The 14,824-nt window shown below is 36.9% G+C and overlaps 1 protein-coding gene across 1 annotated transcript in view; it reads right to left on the bottom strand.

Moving 5' to 3' along the window:
• Positions 1-14,824, bottom strand: part of GABBR2 (gamma-aminobutyric acid type B receptor subunit 2) — a 491,662-nt gene that overhangs the window by 235,004 nt on the left and 241,834 nt on the right. Inside the window, exons 6-7 of the mRNA XM_063326323.1 lie at positions 12,086-12,277; positions 10,765-11,001 (exon numbers count right to left, since the gene is read on the bottom strand). Of these exons, the coding sequence (XP_063182393.1) occupies positions 10,765-11,001; positions 12,086-12,277 (429 nt within the window). The remainder of the gene's footprint in view (positions 1-10,764; positions 11,002-12,085; positions 12,278-14,824) is intronic.

Raw genomic sequence — 14,824 nt, 5'->3', positions numbered from 1 at the left:
ACCTGACAACCTCAGAGCATTTCCAGGCTAAGTCAGCTAATAACACCATTTTTAACATTACAGGTGGATTCACACTCAGCGAAATGCTATATTCAGGTTAAGGAATACTTTTGCCTTGAGCTGTCATAAAGATTAACAACAGCATAGGGTACGTTAATTGGTGAAGCCAAAATCTCAGAAGTACTGCAAGGTGAATAAAGAGTTAAAATACAGTTTTAAAAGTTTAATTTCTTTTTTTGCTGGCCAGAAAGTAAAAATGTCACATTGCAAAATATTCCCCAAGGGAGAATTTTGCTCTTAGGTGCACACAGAAATTCCCATCAGGCTAAATTCTAATTCTTGTAAGAGCAATGTGGGTCACTTTCACTGAAGACAAAAAAGACTCCTTTTAAAAGCTTTCTGAAACTGCCCAATGATGGGGTAACCTAGATGAAAAACAGAACATAAATTAAAGTTTGCTGTGCAACTATTCAGCAATGGAGAGTAGTCCAATTAACCTAAATCAACAGATCTTTGTAAATGTGATAAAAAAAATTAACATAAAAATGCATTTCTTTATTTCTTTTCTTAGAGTATCCCAATCAGTGATGTAAAGGATAAAAACAAGCAGTTTATAACTAATTTTATACTTCACAATTTACTTCCTAAATGAACCTGCTTTAAGATTTTGTCATATTTAGAAATGTATTTATCGTTTACATGCTTTAATCATTCTCTAAATGCTCCAAACTTAATATACAGCAAAGCAGATGTTGAGAAGACTTTAGAGTAGTATGATAACAGCTCTTCAAAGAACAGTAGAAAACATATCCTTAAAATTTTCAAACTGGTTTATGAATAGTCTTCCTACTTTATCAACCTTCATAAAATTATCTGTATGCTCTCTGAGATTTCTCCTTTATCTTTTTCCCATATTTCCTATTCCTGAATATCTGATACCCAGTCAAGAATTATGCTGTTGTGCCAAAAGAATATATATAATAAGCACAACCGATCACTAAAATATTCAGCATTTCTTTAATTTACATGATCTGCATTAGAAGTTGCAGCCTTTTATAGGCATCACTAGATGCTACTTTTTAAATTGCTATACTCCACCACGTTATTTTAATCACTGGCAGTTATTTGACATCTGAGTCATGTAATTCCACATAGTACACTATCTAGAGGCATTCTGCAAATGTGCTTGAACAAGCTCTTGTGTCTAATCATTCATTACTAACTTACAGCACTACAGCTGATCAGCACTCTTAAAATTTATTCATTAATTCTAGAAAGCATTTCAGACGAAGTTTCTTCTAAATTTTCAGTGAGCAAAAAGGATTTTAGAATAACAGTTTAAGTTATATCCACAAATTATTTATTAAAGTATTTTGCTAGGTAAGGACCTCCTCCTACTCATGATGAAGTTAAAAGAGATTTGCCACTGACTGAAACAGGAACAGGATCAAACCAGTAAAATCTTACTATACCTTGCCTGTGCAGTGAAATAATAATAAAATGCAATGTCTAATACAAGCAGTGAGAAGAATAATACTAAAATTTTGCATCTTTATGGCATTTATTGTCCCAGAAGAGTCCCGGTGTAAAGCTAGTAAATAATAACTTCCTCATCCATCTGAAATCTCAGTGAGAGTTTTAGGTACGCAGAACGGAATTACCAGAGCTGGAACGATCCCAAGGCAGCAGGGCTAACATCTGTTCCCGTGGAAAATAAAACAAGAACTATAATACCCTCAAGCACTCAGGAATTCAGTTTTATACTATTTCTAAAATATGCTATTTCTAAAATCATAGTGGTTTTTAACTTGAGAGTCATGACTGAAAGGCGCTCACATCTCGAACTTTGAGCTAACTCAGGTACTTTTGCAGTGCTATTTTCTAGGAGGGAAGGGAAATAAATCAGAGGTAGGTCTGAGGAAAGAGTTTGCAGACTGAGGCTGATGCAGAATAAATAATCTTGATGCTCTGACCACTGCGCATATCGAGTGAATATGCTACAAGTGACGGCTGTGCTATATTTGGTGAATTTCATCCCCAAGCTACTGGGCAGTTGAGGGCTTGGAAGTATCCATGGAAGATGTCTTTGCTTGTGATTTCAAATGGAGATGTAGCAGACAAAAGCATTGCCTTAGGACCAAAGTATGGCCCTGAATTTGCCATACCTCTTTTTTTGTTCTCTTAGTGACATCAAATGCAGGAATAACTATACCACTGAAAAACACCCTTACTCTAGAACGTCCGTAATTCATGGGGTTTAGCCTTTATGTCATTGCATCATCTGCAAAAACTCATCTAGAAGCATGATTCAGCTGTGCCTGTACCAGCCTGTACTTGTTTGCTTCACACACCATCTGCCAGCTAACCATAAAAGAGCCTAGCTGGCTCTTCAGGACCACCACGCTTCATGTACTAAACACTTATATGGCCCATCTAGTAAATATATGACGCATGCCTATACGTCTATATCTGGACATATTTCTGTGGAATGAATATCATCTGCTAGTGGTCTGCTCTTCAACAAGGACAGTAAAATCAGTTTCAAGAAAAGCACAGTCAGGTGAGAAGATGTTCATTAATCTCTACACGCTATTAAACCAATCAGAACATGAACAAGATGCATTGGAGACTAGAAACTCAGAACTGCTCAGTGATGCAGATTACATGAAAGCCTTCCAGGAAATCTTTTCCTTTCCCATTATATTCTCCTAAATACACCTTTTCCTGCAGTCTTCCTTTCCAGACTCATTGTTCTTTAAAAAAAGGTGGGGGGGCAGGGGGTAGGGACATAGCTATGGATTTATTCCTCTCCCAGGGCCTCTCCATCCAGAATGCAGAACCAACTCTTCATCTGTCCCCTCTGCACTCAAGACATTTCTCTCTTGGGGAAGGAGCTGTCTTCCTTTACAGGCAACAATACTTGAAAGGGGCTTGAAATAATTTTAACCTGCGCCATGTAATCATAGCACCCAAGACAGTTGTTTGCTAGGCTACTGCATTAATTGACACACTATGTTCTACCACAGCTACCAAGAACTGCATCAGGTCCTAGGGCAATTAAAGCATCTGAGATTTTCCCTTCTCTATCATGCTTCACTTTCCTTCTGCACCTCCCTTAACAGCAATGCTCTAGTCCTTCCTTGGGAGGTTACAGCTGCAGTTTCAGTGACAGAAATGACTAAATTTCACAAACAGAAAATTAGAAATTTGCGACATTGTCAACACCACACACCTTGCACCCCTTTTTCCATTTTGGATTATAATTGCAGGAGAGACTCTGTTAAAACAATTCTTATAGCATATATTGCAAATCCTTAACTCTTTTCCACAGGCTCGTACATGGAGAACAGAGACATGTTGTACATATTCTGCAGCTGATGTGGGATCATCACCAGAGATTCACACTGATGTGTCATCTACCTTTGATCATAAGATACTGACATGGTTTGAAACCATGGTATAGGTGGATGGAACTACTCCAGGTTTTCTATTATTTTTTCAGAGATGATATTTCATTGTTACACTTCGTGCAAGAGGGTCACTTCTCCATAAATGTCTGTAAGGTTTTATCCTATCACTGTTTTCCAACAGGCACATGAACAACATTTCCTATCTCTTGTCAAAAAGATCTTGGTCACGTGAGGCACGGGGCTTTACCTCAATGAAAGAAGGTACATAACATTTTTCCTTCTTTTTCTACCACATGCTGGAGGGGTGGCAAAGGAAGACCTCACCTTCCTAGTACTTCTGCCTAAACAGAACACAAAAGGCCATCTAACCATCAGGAAAAAAAAATCTCCTACTTTGGCAAGAGATAACAGAACCCGTAGTTCCTATGTTGCTTGTCCGGCATGTATAGGCTGTCCCCTCTTTCAGGTTTTTTTTTTTTTTCAAATGGTCCTCTATACCAACCTCAGACAAAACCAACTGCCAGGGGAAGAAACTGTCTTGAAGACTCTTTAAAATCACTGATACCCACTCCTAGTTTAAATGCTGATCTGGAGCAGGACAGAGTTTCCAAATTCTGTAAATGTTATTTTTTCTTTAGTCTTTTCATCATTCAAATCCAAATAACACAGGCAAGGAAAACAGAATAAGAGAAAAGAAAACAAAAAAAAAGATAAAACAAAGGTGGATTGGAAGCAGGCAGCTACAATACAAAACACACTTCAGAAAAACCAGGGTGGTAGAACTATTGAAATGCGTTTTGTTTCTTCAGAAGCTTGAAGGAGAACTACACCGTGAAGCACAAACCTGCACCGCCACTTAGACAATGCAATCACCTTCATTAGAGCTTTGTTTCTTTATAATTTGAAGGGAACGTTCACTTTTTGTACTCAAAGTAGCAACAAAGCAGCTTCTAGGGCATATTATGTAGTATGTTAAACACTGTCTAGATACAGACACAATTAAACACAGAGCAGAGGAAGCTAAGAGATGTTAGCCAGATCTTAGAAAATGTTTCACTAGCTTTTCTGTAAATGTATGTTCATTTATTTTCATCAAATATCCATCTATTAGAATGACAGATGCAGTAATAAGTGTTCTGCAACTTCAGACTAAAGCCTTTTTTATTTGCCACCTACTTTATCTATTAAAGCGTCAACTGCTGATTAGCTTGAGGGCTAATCTTGAAATGTCAGAGTTAATACCAGTTCTCACTTTAAAAAGTTAGGATTTCCTTCTGTATGCAGTTTTACATTGTTGGCAGATGAAAACATTTGCACTGAATTTTCCTAATGAGCAAACATTGTTTATGACCCTGTGCAAACTTGCTGATGGCTTACTTTAGCAGCTCTCTATTTTGAGGTGTCTCCTAAATGAACTGGACGTAGAGAGCAAATTATTTCATCAACCCACTCTACTGCTCTCAGTTGCTCATCTGAGTTGGATAATGCACTGGAAGTCAGGAGGGAGTAAGGAAGTAAGAGATTCACCACATTTATCTCCACTGGGGGAAGCTCAGGTAACAGGTTCAGGAAAACCAAAAAGAGATGTAGGCGGTCTTGCATACAACCAGACTCCAAATATTTTTCTTTCTTGTGCTACACGAGACACCCTGTAACAGGAAGCAAGTTCTGAAAAATCAAAAGGAAACCGGAGGCATCAAGTTCAGAGTAGTTCACGTTCATAACCCATGGGGTCAGGTGTGGAAAAAACTGAGATCTGCCAACAGTGGAGTGGCGTTGCGAGCACATACATGTGCGTGCATGCATATATACATATATATAGTTTCCTGACTATGCATTTTGCTAGCTTATTGAACTCCCTCAAATCACCTGATTAAGGATAACGGCCAAATGTAAATTTTCAAATGCTCAAAATTAAGACCAAGTCAAATTTCGATGGAACATTCAAAAGTATTTCTCAGGAACAGATATCTTTATAGTGTTAGGTATTCCACTGCACACAAAACCTCCACCCACCCCCCCGCCCCTTTATAAAATTAAATTTACTTTTAAAGCACTATTCTAGATTAATAAGAACTTACTTGATTAGAATTTCTGCCCTCCTTCCAATACTTTTTTACTATCTGCCCTACCTCAGCCATGCCAACAAAGAAAATTTGACTCCAGGTATAAATAGCTCCTGAGGCTTAAATCAGAACTGTTCATGCAAAATGAACTGCACTGATCAATGCCTCTACAGAAACGTGTGTTAGGCCCCCATATTAAGCATAAGTTTACTCTGCTGATGTCCACACTAATTCCATCTGATTCTCTGCCGTAGACCAACGTATTCCTTAATTTAACAGTCTTAGGGTATGTTACTTTTCCAGGATGACATGAAATGAATATTGTCTCCCTGTTCCTATTCTGATGCTAACACTTCCTGTATGTCTGAGGTTCCTGTACAGCTCAGTGGCTACTGAAGCCTGGAAAGCAGAGGCAAGCTGCAAAAATCAGTCTTCAGAAATAATCAGCATCAAAATACAAAATGAACTTCATATCAATAAGCATTTTTCCAGTTATGAAACATGACTGGATCCATTCAAATGCAGGATGCCAGGGACAGACTTGAAAGCTATTTCATGGCTGTGGTTTCAATTGCGCAGCAGCTACTGTGATGGAATTTTATCCTACTGTGCTAGAGTCTCTGGCTGACATAAAAGGACAGACAACGCTGTATTTAATTTTCTCTCCACCCCACTGTAATTCTTTTTCCATTAGACACAAATAATAGAAGGCCATAAGGATGAGAAATAAATGAACAATCTTGAAGCCTGATTTATAATCACAGATAATAGCAATAAACTCAAGCAGTAGAATACCCTACTGCAACAGTTACAGGACTTCAGGCACAAACCAGGGAAAATGGTAACATTCATGACATCACATCAGTGACAAAGGCAAAGCAATGAGGAAATTAGAGGAAAGCATTTTTTAAAAATAATGTCATGTTTTGCATAAAAAAGAAATTAAAAATTATCTCGAACACATGTTGTATTTTTCCTACCACCTGGCTATCCCCACGGAACCAATACAAACTTTTAGCATACTGAGAACAAGTGTGGTATTTAATCTCTTTCCAAGTACAACCAACTTTTCTTTGCTAACAAATATAAACACTGCTGTAGTTGTAAGGTACTGTGTAACCATCCATGGTCTTTACAAAAAGGAAAAAAGAGGAAAAAATGACTAAAAAAATATCCTTCTATTCTCTAGATGGATTTTGATTCAGTATGCACTAAATATGCCTCAGTGCCCTGAGAAGACAGCACTAATTCTTCACTAATTATCAACCCTACATGTCATGCTATGGTAGTATTACACAAAATAAAGTTAGGCTTTTCTTCTTCTTTGGTGTTCACACATACATGATGGGCATGTTATACGTATTATGCTATAAACTGCTATGTAATTGAAATGCAGATATACAGATACCCTTGACATATATTTTGTTTCCCATCGCTTTATCACTGATTCAAAGTAGTAACACTTCAACAGAGACCTCAGTAGATTCTTCAACTCTAAATTACTTCCAGGGGCTCTACCAACTACATAAGGTGACTCCTCAGACATCTGAACTGCTTCAAAATAAATTGTGTGAGTACTTATTTTCTTATCTTTCATTTTCTGACAGGTTATCAGAAAGAATACTGTACTATTTCAGAATAGGGATATATTTAGCAAAGAAACAGGCATCTGTCAGTTTATAAACGATTAGGGTGGCAGGGTTGTATTCGTTTTACAAAACTGGCTTTATCTGGATTAAGAAAAGTGGAAAAAATTGTCCAAAATCCTTTAAGAGATTTTTTTTGTTTCAATAACTTTCCCATTAAAAAATAAGTAAGTGCTCTGATAAGCAAGGAATTAGAAAAATGTAAACCGTGAAAGTCAAGTTAGCCTCAAATCAACAGGACTCTTCTGAAAGCTGGTCGTTGCAGATGGACCATCCTAACCACACAATGCCTAACTCGATTTGAAAAGGGCCAGCATCGGGGGATCTGGCTGCAGAATTGGGACATTCAGATTAACAAAACTGTAGGAACATCCCGGCAGGTCTTCTGTTTGTTCATATTCCATTTCTCATCACCAAGTGCTTTTGTACTGGTAAAACAGTATCCATTTTACCTTTGAAAAAGTGTAGCAGATAACCTTATGAGTGTTTTCCGATAGAACACCAAATATATCTTTCCTTGCTCTATATTCAAAATACACATGAAAATTACATGGTAACCAACCTGACTGTAAGTCAGATAAGCATGAAGGAAAACTAACAGAAGGAACCATTTTGCTAAGAGAAAAAAAAATCCAGAAAAAGAGCATAACCTTCATGAATGTTTAAGGAATAGCTATAATTTCCTTTCCAATAGATTTCTGACCGTAGAATTAGAATAAGTAATATCCATGTACTGAATTTCTGATGCACAAAAAGAGGATTAGTCCTGTCAAGACTCTGGACCATAGCCTAAACTGTTTTCTAAATGTTGTTGCCTAGAAAAAAAGAAAAAAAAAAGATCAGGAAAAATGAACACAAAACTGAAAGAATGACATTCTGTGTAATGAGGAACTAGCACACTTCACTCCCAGCAAATCTTTTCAAAATTGTTTAAAAAATTCCACAAAAACCACCACTCAACAGTGATTATATTTTTTATGGTTTTCTATAAACAATTTCAAAGAAAATGAAAATTGGGTAAAGAGATTTATTATTTATGACGTGACGGGGTTTCTGATCTCATATTCACAGAAAGCATAAAGAAAGATGCCTCTTAAGAGATTTTGCGTTTTTAGATTCTTGTCTACAGTTTCTTGTCTACCTTCTCCTCTTGCATAATATTTAACCACATATTTTACTACATCATTGGATGAGTTTTTGAATATTGATAAGATTCAGTCCTTCCTTTTATTTATTTTTTTTTCAGAAACTCATTTCATATTTGGCATAGATACTGTAGAATAAATGAAAGTCCTTTTCCTGTTTAGAATAAGTTTTTAAGAATAAATTGTAAAAATTTTATCCTAAAATACCTTTTCTGGAAAAAAAAAATAACAATAAGATTTGGAACTCCGAGATCCAAAACTTATGTTCCAGTGAAAGTTTTAAATTAGGTCACAAATGACAGCAATTTATTAGACTGAAGAATAAAAAGTTAAAAATATTTCTGGTAAGAATCAATCTGTTCCTTCAACTTTCTGAACATTTCAATGCAAAACTTTTAATATCTGCTATAAAACTCTTCTTTTTCACACTGTCTGGAAAAACTTGATTATTGTTTGTTCTAATTATATCCTAAGAGTGTAGCCGCTATAGATTTTCTACTCTCCATATCTTTCCGATTAAAATGTTTTTGTGAACATATTATAGGAACAAGAAGCATGATCCTTGCAAATACTAAATTTGGGCTGTGCATTGTCACGATGACTTGGTAGACCAATCTTAAAGAGAAATGTTTTACAAAGTGCCTCAGAGAAGCACTAAGTGCGGTGAATAATTGTGCAGTAATTTCTTTAAAAACCATTATACCTGAAGGAGTAAAGTAAGTAAACACGGCTGAATATGGTTGGTGAAACTTTGATTCATTCCCTCCCTAAAGGGATGCAGTTCATATGTGAGGTTTTGCTGGTGTCTCTGAAACTAATAAAAAAGAGCCGTCTTTGTCTTAGAGGTTTTGGGATTTATTTTTTTTTCTGGGGGGGAGCAGTGAAAGGCAATTAAGCAGTACTAATGAAATCTATCAATTTTACTATAATCGGCTGTCAAGAGTAAACAGTAGGCAAAAAGACTAAAATGGGGAATGAAGAAAAAAAAAGAAACTACATAGCAATATACAATTTCAACTACATTGAGAGCTACTGTACTTGGAATAACTCAGGACAAAGGTGTCTGATTGCCTGCAGAGTCTGGTTCATAACTACTACTGACTGAAAGTTCCATCACAGATCCAGTCCTGCTACAGATGCAATGGGATACCCAATTCTTTTACTGAAACCTTCAGTCAAATTCAGTGTAAAAAGAAAGCAAAATTCATACTGTACAGGCAACTAGATTCCAGTATTGTCTTGCCTTATGATTGGTTTTTGCTTACAAATCCTAAATTAGTCTCGATTGTACCGTGACGCAAAACATAGGCTTCTTCAGCAATTAACAAGGACACCAAAAAGTTGAGCCTGCACTCATTGTTGATGTCTATACGTAGGCATTTCCTCCTTGAAACAATTTGTGACACATATGACCACCTTAGTTCTGCTACTTCAACATGTTTTGAGGTTAATTGATACCCAAGATAATTTAAATTAACATGAGGACAGAATCTGACAAGCTGCAGCGGCAGAAATCATTGCCAACCTTCTGCATGCTCTTGCTGCAAGGAGGTGCCTGAAAGCACTCCCTCTGTGCACAGCTGAAATAGACGTTTCTTCAAAACTCTGGTTTCCTTATCTAGCCATGTTGCGGCCCAAGTACACCGCCTAACAAAACATGTTCCAGTAGGTTCCTTGTTTGTTGCTATTGGAAACTGTGAAGACCATTCTCCCTGAAATGGAGTCTGCTCATCTCTCGGTGAAGGATATGGCTCTGCACCACATATGCACCGCTAACTTCTGACCGACGTTGTCTCAAACACAATCAAGTAATTAAGAAGTTTTAGGGCCACACTCCTACTGCCAGTTTTCCTCTGATAAAAACTAGAAGCAATGTCAATTAAAAAAAAAAAAAATTACTATGAATTTGCAATGGTGCAATTGAAAATAGAATGAGGTTATTACTCTATGTGACCAGTTCTTCTTAAGTCATAGTCAACATGCTTTGTACTTGACTGGGAAAAAATACAAATTATAAACTGAACTATGTTGTAAGAATATCTTGGATGTACAACACTGGAGTTGGAGATATTAGTGTTCTATTATCTATTACCAAAAAATAAATGTTGGAGGGAAATAGGAGGTATTTTCAGATGACCTTCCAGCTACTCCTCAGCTGCTCAAACGGTCACTTAAAAGGTCACTGCAGCTTGCAACACCTGTGGTTCCCTTGAGACCACTCTGAGTTGTTCATTCAGATTACATCCATGCTTAAAAATCTGGTAATTTAGGAACTGTACAGAGTCACCACTTGGCATCAGAAGACAGGTAATGTGCAAGAGTCTCAATGCAACAACATTAATTTTTAAGATAAAGTAGAATTCTGGAAGCTCCAAAGATACAAGAAATACACAACTGTGTTTCTTTTTCAAGAGCATTTAAAATTTAATGCTTGCTTCAGTTATTGACACAACATCACAAGCCTCCTCCACCCCACAAGTATCTGTTTAGGACTTACCGTTACTCCAAAGAAGTTGGTTTCATTCATAGCATCCAGAAAAATTTTTCCAAGTTTGTGATTTGTGTAGTTAAAATCTTCAATTTTTTGGTGTTTGTTGGTGGCATTCAGATACTTCATGGCCCGCTGCAGGGTCTTGGCAATCACCCATATTCCATCATAGGCATAACCATGAAATTTGCTAGATTGCCCATCACCGCGCTTAGCATTGTATTCCTTTTCATATTGCTGTGGAGTCTGCAGAGGAGAAAAACTTCAGTTTTACTTCAATACTTAACTTTTTACAGAGTTGCGTCCAAAGCTACACTTAGAACTGTACCCTCCGATTTAGAGACATGCATGACTAATACAGAAAAGGCCACCAAAACAAAAATTAAGAAATAAATTAAGACTGCAAGATAGAGAGATGGAAAAGCAGTTGTTCTGCGTCTCTGTATGGACAACTTGCTTTGTTTTGCTTTTGTACATAAGGCTTCAGTTCAACCAAATCTACCAGTGTACTGGTAAGCCATAATACCAGAACAGAGAATAAGTCTGTATCCCTGCAAATCAGTGGTCTGATTACACTTTACAGGATAATCAAATCAAATAACCTTTATTTGAGCAACTATTTGCTTAGTATGAAATTATCTGAGTGGCAATTTGTCTATGTTTTACAAGTTTACTATGCTCTTTATGGTGTGCTATCTTATGATGAGTTGCCTTTTTGTAAAGTTGCCTTTTGGGCTCACTCAGCAAGGCATGAAAGATAGATGAAAAGAAGATGAAAAGCAGCAAAATCAGGCATGTTTATTCATTGGCCAGAGTTTCCATGAATTTGTTCTGTGATAAAATGTTACGTACTTTATGGAAATAACACATATTTACATATTTAAAACAAGCCCTACCCGCCCCCCCCCCCCCGCCCAAGTTCCGAGAGACACAAATCACCAACGAAATTAGCCATTTGCAGAATTAGGTTTAAACATAAAAGTTTTCCATTTCTGTGCTCAACTATTTAACTTGACATGACACAGCACATGATATTGCAGACTATAATTCAAGCTTTACTGTACATTTAACTGTAATGTTCACACAGGGGGAAGAGGACAGACTTAAGGAAAGGGAGTCTGCTGCTTCCTTACCCTGTAGAGAACTGGAAGTGGTTTCTAAATATTTAAAAATTACAAACCAGTGGAAAGATGAAACTAACTATGATGACTGACAGCTTTCTTTGTAGAAAAACCCTTCAGCTTCATCTCCCTCCTCAGCGCTTTGCTGTGTCAAGACACTGGTGAGACAACTGATAGTATAATAAAATAGTTGGAGGAAAAATACTAACCCTTCCTGATATGGTCTTTATCATTTTTGAGCTGAGAGGCTCAAAATCCACTCCGATATAACCTTCCATGGCTGCAAGAAGATTTTTGCTGAGACATTGTGAGGAATTAATCCAGGATTCCCACCAAAGGTTTTCATACCACCCTGGAATAATCCACTGATATTTGCTGCCATACATTTCTTCATCATAAGCCTACAAGGAAAAAAAATAGAAAAGCTAACAAACATATTCAATAAGTAATTGTTTCCTGTCCATGTTTTTTCCTTTATTAATGAAACTATGGCATGTTTGACGGATACACAAGTGTTTGGAACAGTTTAGAATAATTACTTGATAATAGTGAAGACTCTTTTCTTGAAGATTCCCATCTTTAAAATTCAGGTCATGAGAAGATAATTTAGTAAAACCTGTTTTGCTTTCAATAGATCATTTATTCTAAAACAGAAAAATAAAATACTGGATTCTAAAATGGGGGGAGAGAAAGAGGAATACTGGCAGAAGGCACAGCATTTGCATAAAAAATTCTCCATAACACAACTATTACAGCAGTGTTAGGATCACCATGCTACCATGTTTAAACTAAATTATTATCATTCTAGTATCATCCTACGTACCACATAAACCAGCATAAGGTTAAAGAAAATAACTTGGATCCTAGGCACCATCAAATCACAATGTTGCTAATATGAATTATGTGACTGTGCTAAAATGGAGATCACGGGGACATTAAGTAAGCAGTTTCTTCTGAGGAGCATGAATCAATAGTAAACTGATAAAGCAAGCAGATTTCAGTGATTTATTTTTTTTTTTTCCCAGAAAGAAATTTCTTCAGGTGAAATTCTATATTGCTTGAATACTGAATACAGCCTACTGTACTCCAAGATACTGAGATGATGATTATCTCCTTTCAATACATAGCAGACACGTATAACAGGAAACAGAAATACTTTATTAGTCAGGCACATATGCTGTTGTGTCTAAAAGCTGATCTCTTCAGAGTAGATACTCTACTCCATTGTGAAGAGTGTTCTAAGATAAAATTAGCAAATTTTATCTCAGATGTTTCTCTCACTGTCTTGTAACTAGATATTTTTCTTTTGACATTTCAGTCAGACTCCATTTCAAAACAGCAGGTTTCATGCTTCTTCGGCTCATAATATAAGCAATACCGGAGATACAAGACATAAGATAAAAATTCCAGTTTTTAGAAATACGTGGTACACCCTTAGCGCTCTTAACTGAAAAACTGCTACGTCTCCACAGAAAATGTTACAGAAGGAAGACGATATGAGAATGCAAACAGGACATATTAGTCATTCAGAACATAACTGTTTTGAAAACTATCCCAAAGATCATACCAAAAGCCTATCAGATAAATAAAGATGAAGAGCAAATAATACGAAACAGGACAGCCTCCTAAATACATTAATACCCAAATGAAAATTGGGCTTTAAATCTGTGAAGTATATTATAATCATGCTAATTCAGTTCATAAATGTATTGTGCATAAAGCAGATTTGTTTGGCCCCTGGTTGCAGGAGCTTTTGTTCAGCCTAAATCAAATTTCATGCATTTGTATACAATGCCACTTGAAAGCACTCCTGTCTGAACCCCAGTGTCTTGCATCTTATATCTTACTTATTCCACGATCCACATAAATTGTTTGTCTTCTATTGCTCATTAGTTCTACCCTTCCAGAAACACATCTGCTTTTGTCTTCCTGCCTGTCGCCACTCCTGCTACACTGCATCCCAGATCCACCTGTGAGGAAAACGGCAATCCGGTCCTGTAATACTTTCTGATGTCTAAAAGAGTTTCCATGACACAATGAGGTCATTCAAGACCTTTCAGTAATATAGTGTATTTAATTTGACAGTTTACAAATCACCGAGGGCATAAATTAACACAGAATTGGGCTTTTAGAGAAGGACAATCATCAGTATCTTCCCCTGCTCTATATAGATTAAAGTATCAACTTGTGTGTTGCAAGAAATTATTGACTATTAATTTTCTGAAATTAGAGCTGCTGGAATTTTTCTGTTTGCACTTGAGCTTGTTTCCTGCATAATCTGTAAATGTCCTGGGATATGGGATGAAAATTAAGTTTCAAAACAGCCAGAAATTTCATCCTGGAAACAAGGGATCATTCCAAAGGTTGCACTGAAACTGCAAGAATTTGGTTACACGTCTAGATTTTGCTTTAGAAGACAAACCCCAAACACTTAAAGAGGTGGCTACTCTTCATTTGGGACCTGGTGGATTGGTAGGGTTTGAAAGGTAATCTGGGCAGGCAAAAGAAGGAGGAATAAAATCAGCTCCTCCAAAGCAGAGCACCGTGATCATGCAGTCACCTTTCTAGTGACAGCACAGTTGTTAAGTGTTCAGGCATTTCAGTGTTTGGATTCCAGAAGACTTATTTCAAAATAATGCTTTCTGCCACCATTTTCTCCCTGATGATTCTGCTAAATGGATGTTATTTTGATGCTTAAAAGACACGTTTCCATGAAATATGTGGATTTTTCTTGAACTGTTTGAATCCACACAGACCACTTCTTATAGGTTTTAGTTTCTAAGAGGAAGATTTGTTGGCAGACAAGAGCAAAGCAAAGAAGGGCTTTGTACCATTAGAACAGCATAAAGTAGCCATAAGTCTTCCCTAACTTTTCCTGGGTGCCCTGTCTAGGCTGCAAAGCCCTGAGTTGCTCTCAAGCACACAGGAAATTGTCCTAGACATCTTTT

This window comes from Chroicocephalus ridibundus, chromosome 2 (genome assembly GCF_963924245.1).
Source record: "Chroicocephalus ridibundus chromosome 2, bChrRid1.1, whole genome shotgun sequence".
NCBI classification, from domain to species: Eukaryota; Metazoa; Chordata; class Aves; order Charadriiformes; family Laridae; genus Chroicocephalus; species Chroicocephalus ridibundus.
Note: the sequence above shows the minus strand (reverse complement) of the source record. Positions and strands in the feature narration are given on the sequence as shown.